We start from the raw sequence: 20,683 nt of genomic DNA on the forward strand, positions 1-20,683 counted from the left end.
GTCACTAGCTGCCTGCCCTGCTACTCTTTAAATCACTTGTGCTTTTATTATTATCAGGGATAGAAACTGACTGTCTTTTAAGTAGCTCATTCTTTTATTATAGCCATTAGGAATTGCCTTTAGAGTATTTGTTAGTCAATACTGTGTATCTGTTCTTTAATGTCATAACTACAGTGACTCTGTAACTCTGTTTAATAGCTTGTCCTATTACATTGGAACCAATGTCCCATGAGACTCCATATTGTAAATGTGGAACTCCATCTTGAATCATGTACTCCATTTTGTTCTCTTGATAAAACTTGGTTTTAGGTGTATACTGTGTAATTTCATTTAGACGTGTGAACGAGATGTGTGAATGAAGGGTGTGCGTATGATGGGATCAGTCTCCAACGCCAGCCTGTCCTGATGAAATGCAAGTACCACCTTAATGGCTGAAGAATGCAGACAAATCCCTGAAAAAACAAGAAGGATCCACCCTAGAAAGAAAAGAACAAAGCATAATCAAGACAAGATGAAAGTCATGTCTGCAACTGACTGGAGATCAGTGATCCCACAGGAGCCCTGAGGCAGCATGACACAGCAGGACTCATAGACACATATCAAAATTAAAACCTATAAAAGAATGGGTGAGACTGAGCTTTGGGTAAGGTTCTGCATAGCATCAAAGAGCGTCGGTGCTCGCCCGACAGAGACCTGCTCTCCCTCGTGCCCAGCTCCCCTGGCCAGATAGCCGCCACGAGCTGCAAACACCAGCAGTGAACTCAGGCTATGATCTCAAGCAACGATCAGGACTGGTAACGATACCTGATGAACTACAGAACATTTGGTGTGTGTGTGTGTACTAGATATTAGCTATTAATATAATTGTGTTTTTTATCATAATAAACATGGTATATTGCCTTGTCCCCTGAATAAGATCCTGCTAGTCTTTTCTTTTACAAGAATAACACAAGTGACACAAATATTTTAGGTGAAGTTAATGCATGCAGCAACTTACAAGCATTTCATAAAGTCTAAACATTAAATACATTGTTATAAGTCCAATACTTACCTTAAGCATACTAACACACAGGTGCCAGCTTTCCAGCAATGAACTTGTCAGTACTTGACTCAGGTCTAAAGCCTTGGCAAGAGCTGGTATGTGGTCTGCCAGCATCACAGATACATTGAAGACTGTGAGATGCTCAGGTACCACAATAATGGGGGGAGGGGGTGTAATAAGTACCTCAGATAGATATAATAGAGACAGCCCCAGCCCCAAGATCTTACACTTAAAGTGTCAGTCTATAGACAATAAGTGGATAAAACAAACAGGGAGCAGAAGGAAACAATGGGACTATATTGGTCCCTATGAAAGAGTGGTCACAGGAACCAGCTGTCTACCTACTGTTACAGGTGCTTGTGAGGGGATGCGTGCTATTAAGTTCAGGGATATGAAATATGCTGTACAATTCCCATTTCCCAGCTCTGTCCTGTGTTCCAAGGAATATTAAAGAAATCCAAATTTATTTCAGGCTTTGCCTCATCACCTATTGGCACAACATGACGATGTCAGTCTGTGATATTTCTATGGCAACTATCACAATCATATTTAAGAGCCAAACAACAATTAAAGTTTGCGTATAAAAATAGTTAGCAAGGTAAAGAAACAAATACTACCCTGTCATTATGGTGTTCCACAGAAGAAATACAGAGAAGTGGCACCCCCTTGTGTGCAGATACATGGGATAATAGCCTATGCAGCAAAGTTTTTTGTTGGCAATCTCAGCAGAAGAGCTAAGGATCAAGAGTTATAAAAACTAAGCCCCTCCACCCAAACCTGTCCCCTGCTTGTTACACATTTGGCATCCTTCAGTCTCAAGAGACCATGGGTATGCGCCCTTGAGAGGTAGAAAATTTACTCAGTTGGTTTTATGGCAGCCACAGCTATGGCTGAAGAGACCCACTCAAGAGAGACAATCTCGGCCGCATTTGTCAGATGTAAAGGTGGTGTTTCGACCCTCTGAGCTCTGCCTTTTGTGAGCTCTTTTCTCCTCTGCTAAGCCGGACTGCTTCCTCTCGTAACTTTGGAGACCTTTACTGAGCTATTGTTTCCAAAGGCTGTGGTCATGAGAGTGATCTTCTCAGTTATCCACATCCATATCCATTTCTTTGAGGTCTCGCTTGCACACATCTTTGAGACACAATTTTGGGCGCTCTTTAGATCTTTTCCCGGATGCCAATTTACCATAAAGGATGTCCATCATTCATTCGGCACACATGCCCAAGCCGGCAGAGGCATCTCTGTTTAAGGATTGTCTGCGTGCTGGGTATACAGTCCTGCTCAAGCACCTCAGTGTTGGTGACTCTGTCCCTCCAGGAGATTCCAAAAATTTGATGAAGACAATGCATATGAAAGCAGTTGAGCCTTTTTCCTGATGAGAGTATTAGGTCCATCCATATCTTGCTCCCATACAAAAGAGTACTGATAACACATGCGTGATACACACACATTTGTGTGTTCTGTCAGTTTGTTGTTTTGCCATAGTCTCTTTTTCAGTTTAGATACTGTTGTGACAGCTTTTCTTATGCGGATATTGAGTTCTGTTTCAAGTGAAAGGTTGACTGCAATAGTAGACCCCTGGTATGTGAACTCATTCACCACTTCAAGTTCATAATTATTGATGTTGATGAAGGGTGCTTCTTCAACTCCTTGGCACATTATGTTCATCTCTTTTAGGCTTATAGAAAGCCTGAAGTCTTGGCAGCTTTGGAAAAACTATTCATGTGGTTTTGGAGATGGGCTTCTGGGTGGGTTATCTGTGAGATGCATGCTTCTCACATGCGCTTCTTGGCAGGGGTGGTCTGTGAGACGCCTCCACAGCCAGTGTCTTTATCATACCTGTTCTGCAGATAAACAGAGGATTGCAGTCTCCAGCTCTGCCAGGCAAGCACATTTCATTAGCTCTAGTTATTTTGAGAAAAAACCCACCACCTCCCTCTAAGTTTTTAATTACTGTCACTGTGCAGTTAAAGAAACAGTTCTCTCTCTGTGCTTCTGTTTCCCCACCTGTAAAATGGGAACAATCATACTCACTTTCCTAACTCACAAGAAGGGTGTGAGGATTAATTCACAGATGTTTGTAAAGTGTTTTGAGATCCAAATATAGAAGGATCTAGAGAGGTGCAAAGTATTATTATTTATTAATAAATCGCCCAGATACTGCAGTGATGGGAGCAATATCAATGCCTGAGACAATAATATGATGTGCACATTAGATAATTTAATTCAGAAAGGGCAGAAACAGACACCAAGTCTCCTGTTATGTGCTGTGCTTGTGATATATCTGCTATGACTGGAATCTGATTGTTTTAGGGGAGGGAGAGAGGGGACTCTTAAGTCCCTGCAGGGATCAGGGAACCCTCTGTAGACTTGTATAGTTATGGTTCTTGGGTTACATGACAGAGACCAGCTACCTGAACAGTATGGTAACTGGGGTGACCACCTGTCTTGAAATTCACAGGCTCTGATCTTCATGGGTCTGTCCCACATCCTGTGGGTCTCCATCTTCTAGGATAATTAAACTCCTGAATTAAATGTAGTTAGGGAACCTTCCCTCTCAGCCTGACCCATGACCTCACAAACAGCAACAAGCATGAACCACAAATTATCCAGAGAAGACGGTTAAGGGGTGATGTGATTACACTCTCTAAGTACCTACACAGGGAACAAATGTTTGGTAATGGGCTGTTCAGTCTAGCAGAGAAAGGTGTAACATGATCCAATACCTGGAAGTTGACACTAGACAAATTCAAACTGGAAAGGAGATGTAAGTTTTTAACAATGAGGGTAATTGACCAATGGAACAATTAACTAAGGCTTGTGGCGGATTCTCCATTGCTGGCAATTTTAAAATTAAGAAGATGGGATGTTTTTCTAAAATATATGCTTTAGGAATTATTTCAGGAAGTTCTGTAGCCTGTGTCATATAGGATAATTAGACTAGATGTTCACAAGGTCCCTTCTGGCCTTGGAATCTATTAATAAGTTTCTAAAAGTTCAGATGCTTAATTAGACTGGAAATCTCACAAGATCAGATTGCCTCTGCATGTTTCTTGCACTTCCCTAGTTTCATCCATAAGAGAAATACCTTGAGAATAGCCTCTCATGGGAATGTCTAGTGCTTCTGCTTCCAAAAGCTGGATGCTCAAGAGGTAAACATGTTTGTTTTTTAGTTAGAGCTCATTGTGGTTTGGATGTTGAGCAATGTCTCTGGTCAGTTTTTACTTGGCCTAAGAAATGGGGCGAACCAGTTTGTCACAACACTGAAGTTATACCATTGCTTCATCAGGCCGCAACTCTGTCTTCTTCCATCTCAGCACCAGGTGCAGGGCCCAAGCATAACTTTTTTGGGTCCAGTACAAACTTTTAACACAGGCCTCCTCCCGTAATGGGGGTTGCAGCCTGGGCCAGGCCCTGGCCCTGGTGAAGTGTACTCTTTTCCCCACGTGGGGGCTCTGACCAGGCATCAGGGGAGGGCACAGGTGGTTTTAAGCCTTATGCTGGCAAAAGGTAGAGCAGTTCTGGGGGCCTGTAGGGGCCACTGCAGCAGTCAAGCATAGTTAAGAGCACTGGCTGTTCCCTCCTTGGCACACTCACTATGCTTGCCCTTCAAATAGCTCTGTGCCAAGTGGGGAGCCCCCTCGATACCAGGGGCATTCTTCAGAACCAGCTCCACCACTTATATGGCCCCTTTATCTTATGGCAGTGGAGCAATACAAAACAGTCACCATGCAGTGGAGAATTGGCCTGCGGAATCCACGGTCAGGCAGCTCTCCTCCAGTTAACCAGCAGGGGGTGTGGTTTTATGCAACCGGGGCAGAGCCTCTGTGTGCGAAAGCTAGGAGAGAGAAACGGGAAAGCGCCTTTTAACGCCATTGAAATACACTGGCGTGGAAGGTGGGGACAGGACAGATGTTTTGCTAATATGCAGCCACGCCGCTGGCTGGATCCAGTCTAGGGACTGTCCCGTCCAAATAGGGACACATGCAAACAAGTGTCTGTCCCGCCCGGGATTCACAGCCAGGAAGTTTTTCCTCGCCGCAGCTGAACCGGTTCCAAGTTAGGCTGATGAATGCAGGGCCAAATAACAAGCGTAGCCGCCGCCAAATGTAAACCCCCAGCCCCAGTGTGTGTCCTTAGGGGGGTGGGTGCTAGGAAATGAAGTGCAAAGGAGTCAGATCAGACGTGGGGTGGGGTTCTTCTGACGTGGCTCCCCCAAGCCCCGCTGGGGTGCGGATGGGGAGGACTGAGACCAGCTGCCCCCTCCTCTGTGTAAACTCAGCCTGGTGGAAAACCTGGAGTCGCTCGGGATCCTGAGCCCGCCGAGTCGCGCCGCTGTTCCAGTGGCTGTCCGGCCCTCCGGGTTTTGTACCGGGGGAAGCACGGGCAGCTGCTGCCCCCTTGTTTGTAACTTGTAGCGACTCGAGCTCGGAGCAGGGGGACGGGCTTTGCCGGCGGCGGTGAGTAACACAGTGGGGCGGCCCGCAGGCCCGGAGTCCCTGGCTGTAGGGGAGAGGGAACAACCAGCCGGGCCGGCCAGACCAGACCGCCCGGGCAGCTGCGATTCCTGCTCCCACGCCACGCCAGCCGGGCGAGCGCAGAGGTGCTCCCCGAGTCCAGCCTCTCCAGCGGCCCGGCGCTTCGGGCTAGTGGCCTGGCTCAGTTCACAGAGGACAGGCATCCGCAGGGGGTCCAGGAAGGGCCAGTGGCCGGGGCGGGGGGGAGCACTGCACTGCACTGCCTCTTTGCTAGAAGTAGACGGACAATCGCCCCTCCTCACCGTCCCCTCTCACAGCCTGGGCTGTTACAGTGGGAGCCCCCCTCCTGCTTTGATCAGCCTTAGGTTGGCTCGGGGATTGGCTTCCCAACTGACCCTAGTTGGGGAGCACATCCCCCCCATGGTGGTAGTCTCAGCAAACAGCCTGAGTGTCCTATGGAATCTCTCAAACAGGAGGCTCTGGTACAGTTAGGCGTCTAGGGTGAATCCCAGCTCCACCGACGTCAATGACAAAACTCCAGTTGACTTCAATGGTGTCAGGATTTTAGTCTTCTACGAGGGGTTTGACTGGGTGCCGTGTGACATTTTAATTAAAGAGCTAGAGTGATGTAATTAAACAGGGCATACATTAAATGGATTCAAAACTAGCTCACTGATGGGTCTCAAAATGGAACTGTAAATGGGGAATTGTCATTAAGGGGGTGTGTTTCTAGTGGGGTCCGACAGGGATCAGTTCTTGGCCCTTCGCTATTTAACATCTTTATCAGTAACCTGGAAGAAAACAAAATCGTCACTGATAAAGTTTGCAGATGACACAAAAATGGGGGGAGTGGTAAATAATGAAGAGGACGGGTCACTGATTCAGCGATCTATTGCTTGGTAAACTGGGTGCAAGCAAACAATATGCATTTGATTACTGCTAAATGAAAATATATAAGTAGCAACAAAGAATATAGGCCATAGTTACAGAAAACAGTCACTCTGAAAAAGATTTGAGGATGGTGAGGGATAATTAGCTGAAAATGAATTCCCAGTGTGACACTTGGACAAAAGAGCTAATGCAAATAACATTATTGCATATACAAGGGGAATCTCAAGTCGGAGTAGAGAGATTATTTTACCTTTGTGTTTGGCACTAGTGCAGTCACTGCGGGAATACTGTGTCCAATTCTGGTGCCCACAATTCAAGAAGTTTGTTGATAAATTGGAAAGGGTTCAGAGAAGAACCACAAGAATGAACAAAAGGATTAGAAAACAGGTCTTATAGTGACAGATTCAAAGAGCGTAATCTATTTAGTTTAACAGAGAGAAGATTAGAGAGAGATTTAAGAACACAAGAACAGCCATACTGGGTCAGACCAATGGTCCATCTAGCTCAGTATCTTGTCTTCCGACAGGAATGGTTCCAGATGCTTCAAAGGGAAAGAACAGAACAGGGCAATTATCAAGTGATACATTCCCTGTTGTCCAATCTCACCTTTCGGCAGTTGGAGGTTTAGGGACACCCGAAGCATGGGGTTGTGTCCCCAACCATCTTGGTTAATAGTGATTGATGGACCTATCCTCCATGAATTTATCTAATTAATTTTTTAACCCAGATATACTTTTGGGCTTCACAACATCCCCTGGCAACGAGTTCCACAAGTTGACTGTGCATTGTGTGAAGGAGCACTTTCTTTTGTTTGTTTTAAACTTGCTGCCTATTAATTTCATTAGGTGATCCCTGGTTCTTCTGTTATGTGAAGGGGTAAATAACACTTTATTTACTTTCTCCACACCATGCATGATGATATAGACCTCTATCAGATCCCCCCTTATTTATCTCTTTTCTAAGCTAAACAGTCCCAGTCTTTTTAATTTGTCTTCCTGTGGAAGTTGTTCCACACCCCTAATCATTTGTGTTGCTCTTCTCTGTACTTTTCCCAATTCTAATATATCCAGAATTGCAAACAGTACTGAAGGTATGGGCGTGTTGTGGATTTATATAGTGGAATTATAATAATCCTTTCCTAATGGTTCCTAACATTCTGTTAGCTTTTTTGACTACTGCTATACACTGAGCAGATGTTTTCAGGGAATTATCCACGATGACTCCCAAGATCTCTTTCTTAAGTGGTAACAGCTAATTTAGACCCCATAATTTTGTATGTATAGTTGGGATTATGTTTTACAATGTGCATTACTTTGCATTTATCAACATTGAATTTCATCTGTCGTTTTGTTGCCCAGTCACCCTGTTTTGTGAGATTCCTTTCTAACTCTTCTCAGTATGTTTTGGACTTAACTATCTTGACTAATTTTGTATCATCTGAAAACTTTGCCACCTCACTGTTTACCCCTTTTTCCAAATCGTTTTTTGAATATGTTGAACAGCTCTGGTTCCAATACAGATACTTTGGGGCGTCGCTATTTACCTCTCTCTATTGTGAAAACAGAGCATTCATTCCTATCCTTTGTTTCCTGTCTTTTAACCAGTTACTGATCCATGAGAGGAACTTACCTCTTATCCTATGACTGCTTACTTTGCTTAAGAGCTTTTGGTGTGGGACCTTGTCAAAGGCTTTCTTAAAGTCCAAGTACACTATATCCACTGGATCACCTTTGTCCACATGTTTGTTAATCCACCTCAAAGAATTGTAATAGGCATGATTTCCCTTTTCAAAAACCTTGTTGGGGAAGAGTCAACACATCATGTTCGTCTATGTGTTTGATAATTCTGTTCTTTACTAGAGTTTCAACTGATTTGCCTGGTACTGAAGTTGGGCTTACTGGCCTTTAATTGCCAGGATTACCTCTGGAGCCTTTTAAAAAAATTGTTACATGAGCTATCTGCTAGTCATCTCATACAGAAGATGACTTAAGCAATAGGTTACATACCACAGTTAGTAGTTCTGAAATTTCATATTTGAGTTCTTTCAGAATTCTTGGGTGAATTCCATCTGGTCCTGGTGACTTATTACTGTTAATCAATTTGTTCCATACCCTCCTCTACTGACATCAAGGATTGTGGTGGACAATTTTAAATTCACGATTGGATGTTTTTCTAAAAGATCTGCTCTAGGATTTAGTTTGGGGATGTTGTATGACCTGTGTTATACAGGAGGTCAGACTAGATGATCCCAGTGGTCGCTTGTGGTCTTGAGAATCTATGAATCCCCTGTACTTGAAATCCAGTGCTTTTCTCCAGCACTAAATTAACTTTAGCTTTCTGCTCATTAAGGTGCTTAACCCCACAATGGTGTCTGAATAACAGATTTGTGACATTACAGTTGTCGTCTTAGCAGCAGGTTGCATAGTGGCACAAACTCTGGATCTACACTGTGATGTAGAGGGGCATCAGGAGAAAGTCTCATCCTGGCTCTAAATCTTCCACAGTAGCAGGGGAAATAAGAAATTAACTGCTTTGGGGTGAAATGATGGTCTCTGGCCTCAAGTTAGTTTGTGAAAATCTCTCCTTGAAAGGCTCCTAGAAAAGAGGCAGGAAAAGTGGGAAATGTATACAGCAAGGAGAGGAATGTACAGTGGCCTCTCAGTGCAATGGGGGGTGCATGAGGGAAGTGGGCATTGGGGTGTTTGTGGGGCGTTGGACACTCTATGCTGGTTTGTTAGTGAAAGAATGCTCATGAGAGCTGGGGTTCTGCACACTGAGAGCTCCATGTGAGAACAGGGACTCTGCATGGTGCTGTGTTATTGCAGGAATGTTTGTGAGCACTGGGGCTGCATGCCGTGATCTGTTTCAGCGGCCTGAGGGCTGGGGATGTAGATGGTGTCTTGTATCACGCTGTCTGGAGTGGCAGGGCAGACAGCCCAAACTGGTGGTATGTTCTATAATTAGATTTCACCAAGCCAGTGACAAATTGTGAATTCCTGGATCACTGTGACAGTCTGACCATGGAGTCACAGACTTGCCACCCAGGGAAGCTGGACTTAGTGATAGATGCTCACTTACACCAAAAATCACAAAATACTCAGGTTGCTCCTGGTTCCAAGAGAACAGTCACTTAGCCCATCCCTCCTGGTACCCTAGATCTTAAAGACAACGCCTGTAGCCAATCCTGTTATAAACTATCTTTTAAAGGTTTATAAAGTAGGGGGAAAGAAGTCTTTACAAGTTAAAGCAAGCAAATATATGCATACAAATGAGTTGCAATCTAAATCTTAATAGAGTAGTAGAGATCTGTCAGTTCAAAATGTCTTTCAGGGCACATCCACTCAGGGTGCGAATCTCCGGGCTTCAGCTTAGTGTCTCTGGCCTTGTGAGAGTTTAAACAGAAAATAGATGGAACATTTTCCTGTGACTTCAATTTATTTCCTTCATTCAGCCCTCAAGTCCGTAGGACAAGCTTCCTTGGACATAGCATTTCCAAGGTGCGACAGGCCATTCACCAAACCTTTGTATTGTAATGTTCCTTGATGGCCCATCTGATTTGACAGTTCTTCTGGACTGGTGGTGGGAAACTCTCTTCCTCTATGAGTTTGCAAGTTTAGTGCAAACATTTTCATAACTATATAAAGCAAAAGTTACACATTTCCTTATAGCATAATATACTGATGTTACAGATAAGAGAATGCCTGCAGCATTCTATAGAGTCTAAACACTAAATACATTCTTAGTAGATTAATACCTATTTTGAGCAACAGTAAGGCCTTATCTAGACTAAAAAAATAAGTCGACGTATGTTATGTCGACTTACAGCCACCGCTATAGTTACAGTGGTGGCTGATGTCCACACTGCTCTCCTTGGGTCGGTGGAGCGCGTCCTCACCAGGAACACTTCCACCGACCTAAGGGGCAGTGGGGGGAGCTGACAGCCCCATCTCTCAGCTCCCTGCTGAGAGCCCACAGGCTGCTGGGCTCCCTGTGGGCTGCCTCCCCCTCACTCTCTGGTCCCAGCCGGGCGCTGGGGGCAGCTGCGCAGGGTCTTCTCCCCTCCAACTGCCTGGGCTTCAGCTTTCTGGAGTGGTGAAATTGACAAGTATGACAGCCCCACCACCGATGTAAAGGGACGCAGTGCCTACACTGACAGTGAGTTGCGCTAACTATGCCAACAAAAGCCCTACGCCTCTCGTTGAGGTGGTTTTATGTTGTCAAAAAAACAGGGCACTTTTGTTGGCAGGGAATATGTACACCAGTGTGTACACCAGCACTGTTTTGTCGAACAGCTGACTTTTTTCAGCCAAACACTGTAGTGTAGTTCAGGCCTAAGGACTTGTCTATACCTACAGCACCGAACTGGTACAACTGCCACCACTATAGCACTTAGTGAAGACACTACCTATGCTGACAGGAGAGTTTCTCCTGTTGACTAGGTACTCCATCTCCCAGACAGATGGTTGCTATGGTGATGGGAGAAGCCCTTCCATCAACGTAGTGCTGTCTATACCAGGGATTAGGTTGGTGTAACTATGTCGCCCAGGGGTGTGGATGTTCCGCACTTCTGAGTGATGTAGTTATACCCACATAAGTTTGTCGTGTAGATGAGGCCTAACACATAAATGAACTGGTCTGGTGTCTCCAGCTATGAGTTTGTCTGTTCTTAGCTAATGCCTGCAGCCTTGGCAAGAGTTGACACCTCGCCTGCCAGCGTCACAGTTTCTTACTGTAGGATCATTTGGAATAATGAAGCTAAAGGCTGTGTGGTTGCAGTTGTGTCGGTCCCAGGGTATTAACTTATTACTTGCAAAAAAAACCCTAGAGTTTTCAGGTGCTTAAGTAGCCCCTGGAATCATGGTTAAAGTTGCCCTCCCCCCGAATCAGAAATGGCACCCCTAGCCAGAACACCTGTGCACTATAGCTAAGAGAGGAGAATTGGGCCCAGTGTCCCTGCCTGAAGAGCACTGCTTAGGGAAGGCCACTTTGGAATACTGGGGGGGGGATTTTATAGTCTAATTGGCAGGGCAGGAATGTAAGAGGAGTGGAATCCTGAATGCTGATTGGCTGGGGTGATGGCCATGATTTATAATCCAGTTCATCCCTATTGTTTTGTGCATTTCTTTGTCCAAAGTTTTTGCTGGAGAACAAGTGCTTTCAGGCTGGAAGACTAAAAGGACTACATTCATAACATTGTTCTGTCTGACCCACTCTATACTGTGTGTTGGTCTGCACATTACAGGGTGCTGATGGAAACTGATATGCTTGTAACAAACACTCTCCCTTGTAACAAAAACAAAACAGCTGTTCAGGATCCAGACTCAACCACAGAACCTCTTTCCAGCCTTGAGAATTGAATTGCATATATATATTTTAAAAGGAAACAGTTTAAAATCCATTCTTCCTTCAGCTATCTTCAGGTGGCAGTATTGGGGCATGCAGGGCTGGGCTTGGCTCAAGTTCAGGGTTTATATCTAGCCCGGAACTCCCTTTCCACCCAATGACGTGCGTGTCGGAGCTCAGCACCACCTGCGCACCTGCTGACAGTGTGGTCCAGGGAATCCTGGTGAACATGTGCTCCGCCCTGTCATCGGTGGGGACTGTGCTCAGGTTCATTCTGTTGACTTTATAATGGGGAATATATGTTTGAGTGATGTGACCTTGTGTTTCAGTTCCAAGCTGCCCTGGGCTCTGTGAAACCTGCCTTCAACACCCTCCCTCTGACTGGATGCGAGGAGCAGAAGGATGGAGCACTGTGGACCCTTGTCAGAGAACTAGCCTGTTCAGGAAAAGGGCCAGTGAACTGTCATCTAACCATCATAGCTGGTATGGTATGGTATCTCCCTGCCCCCATCCTGTCCATGTTCTGGGCAAGCCAGGCTACAGCATAGAAGGAAGGGGACTGGGCTGAGGGCTGCTGCTGGACTTGTAGGTAACCAGTGGGAGGGCAGGAGAAGCATTTGCCACAGAGGGGAAGCATCAGACTGGAATGCCCTTTCCACCCAATGACTAAGTGTCCGAGCCAGTGTCACCTGCTGGCAGTGTGGTTCAGGGACTCCTGATGAACATGTTTGAAAGGCACTCTTCTATTCCTCCTGTCCCATAACACTAGAGCAAGAGCACACTCAGAGGAATTAACAGACAACTAACGTAAAAGGAATAAAGGGAAAATACCGCTTAAGTGACACATAATTAATCTGTGGAACTCACTGCGGTAGGATATTATTGAAGTAAATAGCTAGTGACATTCACAAAAATTTAAAGAAGTAATCATTTGTTTGAATAAAATAAGATAAGAGGCCACAGATCCTTAGTGGTGTAAATTGGCTGTGCTCTTTTATGCTAGTTGATGATCTGGCCCAACACCTGCAATGACACTTAGATTAAACATTGTACAGTAGACATCAAGATGATTATTTGCTGGAATCAGGATTTCTTCCCCCATGGTCTAGTACTGCTTAGTGAGGTGCCATGTGGAGGCTTTACACCTTCCTCTTCAATATTAAGCAGTGGCTGCTGCCTGAAAAACTGGATACTGCACTAACTGGCTCAGTAGTCTTTTCCAAAGCAGGAGTTGTTCCAAAGCTGACTCCCTTGTGATCTCTCTCTTTGCAGTACCAGAACGATGAAGCTGAACGAGCGAAGCGTGGCACATTATGCCACATGTGACTCTCCGGCAGACCATGCTGGCTTCCTACACAAGCGCGTCGAGCGTCACCACCATCACCACCACCACCACCACACCACTTCCTACCACCGTCGCTGGTTCATCCTCAAGGGCAACCTGCTGTTCTATTTTGAAGATCGTGAGAGCCGGGACCCCCTGGGGCTTGTTGTGCTGGAAGGCTGCACGGTGGAACTGTGCGAGGCTGCCGAGGAGTTTGCCTTTGCCATCCGCTTCGATGATGCTGGCGCCAAGGCCTATGTGCTGGTGGCCGACTGCCAGGCAGCCATGGAGGCCTGGGTGAAGGCGCTCTCGCGAGCCAGCTTTGACTACATGCGTTTGGTGGTGAGAGAGATGGAGAAGCAGCTGGAGGATGCCCGTAAGAGCTTGGCTGCCTGCCATAAATCTCCAAGGAAGTCGTCGTCTGGCATAAAAAGGCATTTGTCCAATCCTGCTATGGTGCCCGTCCAGGAACAGCTTCCCATCTTAGAGAATGGCTACTCCACATGGGGCAGTGGTTACATCCCGGCAGGGGCCTCCTGCTTTGACCACAATGGCGGGTGTTCCAAACCCCCACCCCTGCCTCCACGCCGGCGCTTGGCAGCTGGGAGTGTATGCGGAGCATCCGCCGCTGGCCTTTCTTTGACTGGGCAGGAAAGCCCCGTGTCCCCAGAGACAGCCTGTTTCTCCAAGCTACACAGCTGGTATGGTCAGGAGATTGTGGAGCTAAGGCGGGAGTGGCTGGAGAGCCAGAGGAGCAAGGAACAGTGAACTGGGGAATGCAAGGCAAGGCACAGGATGACATCAAGCCCATCTCGACAATATCATTGCTGTGCTTGGTGACCTCTTTCCCTTCCAGGAAAATAGCCAAATAAGAGACAATGTTTTTTCTCCTTCTTTTCTGGAGACGTTGCATGCTTCGTGTGTGGGTGGGTGTGGGATCTACGAGAGACACAAATCTTCCCAACACCTTGTTTTCACTTCCTGAGTCTCAGGCAGTGTGTGTTTCCCTGGGGAGTATTGCAGTGGGGCTGAAAATGTCAGGAATTCTAGATTTTGAATCTGGGATGGAGGCTGTGGAGTGACCAGACTCATATACACAAAATGGGCATCGTTCTTCTTCCAGTCAGGTGGCTGTTTTTATTTCCTACCAGTCTGGGATAGTGGATGGCGTGGTGTGTTTTATTGTTACCCCTTCTTTGAGTAATCCCTTCTGATTTCTTGTCAGCAACTGAATGTTTGTTTAGGCTAGAGGTAAGGAACATCTATTGCCTGTTAGCTTTAAAAATGGCTTTTTTGGTGTCACCCTCAAGTTCCTTCTGAGCCACAGCATGATCAGTGGTGAATTAAGACTGGGTTGAACAGAATGGCTGAACTGGGCCCTATGAAGTTTTGCAGCTCTCCCTCTACTCACTGGCCTGGACTCAAGCAGATTTGGGGCTCCATGGTTTTGGCTGGTCCAGAGGCCATATTTCACCTCAATCTGTCCCAAATGGAGCTTTATGCCAGTCTCAGTCTGTCTGATTTGAGTGGGCTCAGATTTATGGACATAGAACTTCCAGTCTTCAAAATTAGGATCAGATCCAGTAGTGCATTATAGTACAGGTTGGCTAAAGAGTAGAAACGTAAAAGGCCACCAAAGGATTCTGGAACATCTGGTTGTATCAAGCATGAGGGCAGGTGCGACCCAATAACTAATGATTATTTACACAAGCCTGTTGTACCAACCCCCTCCCCCCTCTTCCCCCCGCCCCCCCCCAAAAAAAATTCTTGCCAGAGGTGTGGGCTGCAAGGATCTGTGGATCAGTGCCCATCTTGTTGCATGTTATGGAATTAGCATATCTACAAGTGTATTTCAGTTGCCTTAGTATTTATGGAGGATAAAGGGATGCAGTGAGTGGCAGTGTGGTACTTGAGTGCAACACCTGCCACTTTCATAGGCATAAAACAACCGAAACCAAACCCTGCTAAACCCATCCGTCAGACTTGTGGAGACCCCACAAACTCATTTCCCCCTCTCTGAATGTGAGTTTGGATGCAAGACTCCCACAGGCAGCAAGTTCTGTATTCAACCAAAGGTCAGGAGGCCAGAGCTCCCAAATTCTAATCTTGACTCTAGCACTGATGTGCTGTGTGGTCTTGGCCAAGTCAATTAACCTCGGTCTCCCCATCTGTAAATTGGGGATAATAAAACTCCTCTATCTCGCAAAGGCTTGTTAACCTCAGTACAGTGCTTTGATTGTGCAAAGTACTGCAGGTGGTGCATGTTCACAGATATTAGGATGTGGCTGAGGACAATAATTGTCCAAATCCCAAAAGTGGGCCCTCATAACTGAAACACGCGCGCACACAGACACAATGTGGAAAGGGAGGAGAAAATCAGTGAAGGAAGGACAAAAATAATCGTGCACTCTGTAGGGATGGGGCAGAGGGGTAGGGGCATGAAGAGAGGCATTTGGGGTTGAGAGAGAGGGCCCCTCTCAACACCAGTGACATCAGTACATCACTTCGCTGATCTCAGTGGAGTTTCGCCAGCTTAGAAGTGGAGTAATGCAGTGGTAAATCAAGCTTTTATAAATGAAAATGAGTTTAGACAGGCTGCTAGGCCACAAATTGCTGCTCAAAAGGCAGCTGGGCTTTGTGGGATAAAGATACATGGAGAAGGAAACCAAATAGTCCAGGGACTGTGTAAAAAGGTGGTGGTAAACATAATATAGAAGCAGTATTTATAATTGTCCTAGTCTTTTCTTTTATCCTCTAAGAACTTTGTTTCATAGCAGAATACATTGTACAGATCCCTGCTACCACCAAAGAATTAAAACAAAAATTTTTAATTACACGTACCATCAATGAACCATACTGTGAGAGCAATAAGCTGCTCCAGCTTGTGCACTAATAAGCTTCTGGTGCACTTCTTGGCTGGTTGAAGCATTCAGTCTTGTTCTTCACCATGCACAGGAGAAATGTTCAAAGGCACAAAAGGGAGTCAGGCCCTCAACTTCCATTGCCTTTCAGTGGGAGTTGGGTGCCTAACTGCCCTTTGTGCCTTTGAAAAGCTCCTCCCAGTGTGGTGTGCCAATATCTTTACTCATGCATGCCTTGCTGTGGTCTACTTCTCTGTTAGGGGAAACTGGGTCCTAACACAAATAACTGTTGACAAGTAAATAGAGCAACCTGGAACTGTGAACAACATAGTATGTGTATCTCTTATTCACTGCTGCACTTTGGTTTCCTTATAGCATTCTTTGGCTGAAATCCGCACCCCTTTATCTGTATCATATCTACTGCATCCATGAGTTCAAGGGGACATGCCAACTAGTGCAGGCTCCAATTTATGTTTTGTCTTGGGGTTGGGGAGATAGAAAGTGTTTATAAAAGTTAATATGGGGAGAAATATTTTCATGACTTTAAAAAAAAAAAAAAAAAGTCAATAAAAAGCTGTTTTGTTTGGAAGGTTAAGCCTTCCCTGGCACTGTTGCCTGAGAACTAAGATGTGAAAGTGACTTGAAAGAGAAAATAAGTAATCAAGCCAGTATTGCTGTTGGAGCTGAAATTGTAATAGTATAATTGATTTCAAGTCAGTTTGATTTTTAAGATTCTTCTCATTTTAATAAGACGAAGTAGTGTTAGTAATACTGCTAAAAACTTTATTTTAATATTTTTATTTTGCCTATCCCATTACACAGTTTTCATGCTACCTGGCTTCATATCTAGTGTGTGTGCTAAATAGCTTTCTTTGAGTCTGACCCACAGTGTTATCTTCAAGCATCTAGTCTTTTTCTGATGATTCTTTAGGTCCTTATATCCCTATGTCTATGAACCAGGGGCAGAATACCAATGTATTTGTGATTTGTGTTTGGGATAATTCTGATCATTAATGATCAGAAACCAAAAACTTGAGTGATATTTATGCCTGCCCTACAAATGTTTTTCTGACTTCCCTTGGTTATGGGGTGCAGCATGACTTTAGATGCACTGATTTAGGGTTTTCCTCATCTCTGGCCCACCCCAGTTCCATAGTAGGTTCTGTTGTGCAAAGATCTGCTCATGTATAGCTGGCTTTTCTCTACTGGTTGAGCAAAGGCAAGTGCTCCCATAGGCAGGGGCTCAATTAGTTAGCATGTGTGTGGACTACTGCCCTCTTTTGGATAGAATATCAAACCCGCTTATCTGTGTATCCGTCCTGCTGACTGTGCCCTTGAACTGCTCCCTAGGCAGAAGGTCAAGATTTTTGTTCCCTGATATTGATTGCACAGTTGAATTGGTTAATGCACCATACGTTGCTTTTATATCTGCAGACACAGATTATTACAGGGCAAGGGAGAAACTTTGTTGCCTGCCAGCATAGTCTCCCCTACAATAAACTGAGACACAGTTTTTAGCCAAACTTTTTTCTTCCAATCATTCAGGTTGGGGCTGCTTATTCCCCTTCCGCCCACACACCCCTTCATTATTCTTGAACAGTGAAAATCTCTGACCAGCAACACAGAACAGAATTCCTAGCATAGAGGATTGAATATTTTGAAGTTGGATGGCTGCCCCTCTGAAGGTACTCAAGCTGCCATCTTTTGCATAAAACTTTTTAGTACAATATGAAAAGTTCTTTCTGTCATAAACGGGAGGAAAAGGTTTAATAAAATTTCAGTAATCGAGGGAGGCTGGTGGTTCTGTTATATTTTTATTAGCTCTGCCAAAGATGGGACCTGATCCTGCCAAAGTAATAATTGAAGTCATTGTACTCTTCTGAGGAATGGTTTTCAGCTCCAATTCTGTTGTTTTATAACTTTATTTATCAACACTTTGTTGTAAAAAACACCCAAAACACTATGATCTTTACCACTTGATTCAAATTGATGCAGTGCTGATAGTAACCAAAAATACGTCGTCATTTGGTGGACCCATGTGAATTTAGGGTTACATACTATTTCCCAGTGGCATACTTGTTCCTAGCCAATTGCAGCAATTTTTGTGATGTTTTAGTAGAAGGGCCAAAGATTCAAATAGCCATGGAGACTAACCTGCCTGCTCACCATACAGATGGCATCTCCAAACAAGTACTCGGAGGTGGTATTGGGAAGCCTTGCACAGCTTCTACCTGTGGTATACGTGGTCTGTGAATTAAGTGGAGGTCAGTCTCCAGTGCTGCTAATCTAACATTTTTTGCTAGCACCAAATTCACTTGTAAAGTCTGTACAATTTGACAAAGAAGACTAAGAATAACTTGTGGTATGTTTCTCCCTAGTTATCTTGAAGTGTTTATACATTAAGTAGATACTGTATATTTTTAAAGAAGGCAATTTTGCATGGCCTTTATTTTACATAAAAAGCAGTATATATTGTGCATTTAATTGTTAACACTTGTATTTTAAGCTAGTAATGCTGAATAAACATGTTTTGAATTTGTAATGTGTGTTGTTATTAATTGAATCAGAGATACAGTTTTAAATGACCCCCAACATCAGGGCTACCACAATCCAACAGTTCTTAGCACTCACAACTATTTTGTAGATATTCAACCTCTGTTTTACTTTGCTAAATTACATGCTCCATTCCAAACATTGGTGCACCTTTTGTATGGAGTTGTGTAAAATGCTATGTTTTGCTTTGTATAGTAACCAGGCTATGGGGGGAAATAAATTAAATGAGCCAAGGGTTGGGATCACAGAGATCATACTGAGGGCACTTAGTGTCTTGGAAGCTTGGACCCTGAATATAATATATATACTAGTACCACTTCATCTACCACTGATGTAGAATGTAGCAGCTATTTAACACTACACAACAGTGTACAGTACCAAACAGATCAGGACATCAGATAAAGAACCTGATGCAAAGGAAACTACATGGGAATTTTAGATCAGAAGACTGCAATTACTTCAGTTAGCCCCATTGTCCTGGACAGATTCCCGACACTCTCTAACAAAAATGCTTTCTCGGTATAACAGCCAAGCAATAAGGGCCTTGGTTTTATCTGAAAGATGGCAGCATGGCATCCTTTCACAAGAGGCTGGGGCACTTCCTGCTGCACACAGGTTTTCATTTAAAGGTCTTCCATCCAAACTCTGACCCAGCTTAGCCTATGCAATCTGATGAGAGTGCCACAGCCACGAGGAACAGTCTGTCTGGTTAGGCTTTTTCTGTTCATTAAAGGATGTAGTCCATCCTGCTGTGTCAGAGACTGCCTCTTCAGGAGTGTGGCTCACGGGATGTGAAAATAACTGCACTGGGAGGGCTGGGTCCTTGCAGAGCCCACTGTGACACAAGAACTCCTTAATACCAACTGGGTTACAGGAATGGCCAGATAGTGGTCTGTGCATTCTGGTTCACCACCAGAGAATGTTGTGTGACATCTTAAATGAAAGCTGGGGTCATGTTGGTCATTAATATCATTGTGAAAAGTTCCAGAAGGGTAGCAGTGTTAAGTCTGTATACAGCAAAAACAACGAGAGTCCTGTAACACCTTAAAGACTAATAAATTTCTGCGGGCATAAGCTTTCATGCATCTGACGAAGTGGGTTGCAGCCCACGAAAGCTTATGTCCACAGAAATGTGTTAGTCTTTAAGGTGCTACAGGACTCTTATTGTTTTTATTAATATCATTGTGAACATATGTTTGTGTTCAAAACATGTTCTTAGCCTGTTTCTCTACCTCTGCTGTGATACAGAAGCTTTCTGTCAGACCAGAGTGTTTATTCACCTGTCTCTCAATCTGGATGTTAGTTAAGCATTGTAAGCCAAAACCATGGATACCCATTACAGGTGAAGTCAACAGAGAAATGTGAACTCAGCAGGACATGGGAAAAATAAGCATAGATGGTCATCCTGTCTGAGTAAAGCAAGTGAACTTTTAGGATATGAGTAGAAGACAAAGAAGACACCCCTTTTTCCTGCCCCTAGGAAATAAATGGGCACTGTTTTTACATTAATGAAAATGGGAGCTCAGTCAACCTGGGCTGAAATGCTGCAGAGGACTTCTGGGGGTGAAACTTCTTTAGCGAGGTTAGCCTGTTTAGTCTCTAGAAAGCGTGTTGCATTTATGATGATATATAATTTATATGTAACTATCATTGAATTTTGAATGTTTGCTAATCTTACTCCTGTTTTTACTATACTTAGATCTCAGTGCTGAGCTGTGAAGCACGGTGATGACCCGGAGTTAAATTTTACAAGCTGGCCTGTACAGTGTTCCCCTGGGGACAGCAGAGCTAGAATTTCTGAGAGCGTTCAGGGGATAAGGAGCTAAATACTAGTGGGGCTGGGGCACTGACTGCTAAATTGTGGGGCACAGCTAGGGCTGGCATAGCCCCAAGGACAGCTGGGGCCTGCATGACTACTAGGCAGGTGAGGTCAGGAAACTGAGGCTAACACGGAGTTATGCACAAGCAAGGGTGGCAGTGCCAAGAGGCAAGCTGATAAATGTGACTCAGGCCCGACCCTGCCCAAGCCTGTGAACCACCTCTATACTTAGGACAAATCTGCTGCCCCCACGTGCCCAGGCCACGCCCTCCCCAGATTCCTTCGCCGTCCCTATCCCCCACCCTACTCTTGCGCATGCGCACCGCAGCCACCATCGCGCTTTACCGCGACACCTCCCCACCCCTGACTCCC

The 20,683-nt window shown here is 44.8% G+C and overlaps 1 protein-coding gene across 4 annotated transcripts; it reads left to right on the top strand.

Moving 5' to 3' along the window:
- Nucleotides 1-4,603: 4,603 nt before the first annotated feature.
- PHETA2 (PH domain containing endocytic trafficking adaptor 2) lies at nt 4,604-16,163 on the top strand. Of its 4 annotated transcripts, none has more exons than XM_067559606.1 (3): nt 4,604-4,939; nt 12,084-12,237; nt 13,027-16,163. In XM_067559606.1, exons 2-3 carry the CDS (start codon nt 12,140-12,142, stop codon nt 13,844-13,846), a joined length of 918 nt encoding a protein of 305 aa, XP_067415707.1. In that variant the 5' UTR covers nt 4,604-4,939; nt 12,084-12,139; the 3' UTR covers nt 13,847-16,163. The 4 variants fall into 4 exon arrangements, with proteins under 4 accessions (XP_067415707.1, XP_067415705.1, XP_067415706.1 ...); XM_067559604.1 differs by having other exon boundaries at nt 4,604-4,803; XM_067559605.1 differs by lacking the exon at nt 4,604-4,939 and adding an exon at nt 5,414-5,502.
- Nucleotides 16,164-20,683: the final 4,520 nt, after the last annotated feature.

Source organism: Emydura macquarii, unplaced genomic scaffold, assembly GCF_026122565.2.
Source record: "Emydura macquarii macquarii isolate MOO-44397 ecotype Brisbane River unplaced genomic scaffold, CSIRO-AGI_Emac_v2 contig_2205, whole genome shotgun sequence".
Lineage (NCBI taxonomy): Eukaryota > Metazoa > Chordata > Testudines > Chelidae > Emydura > Emydura macquarii.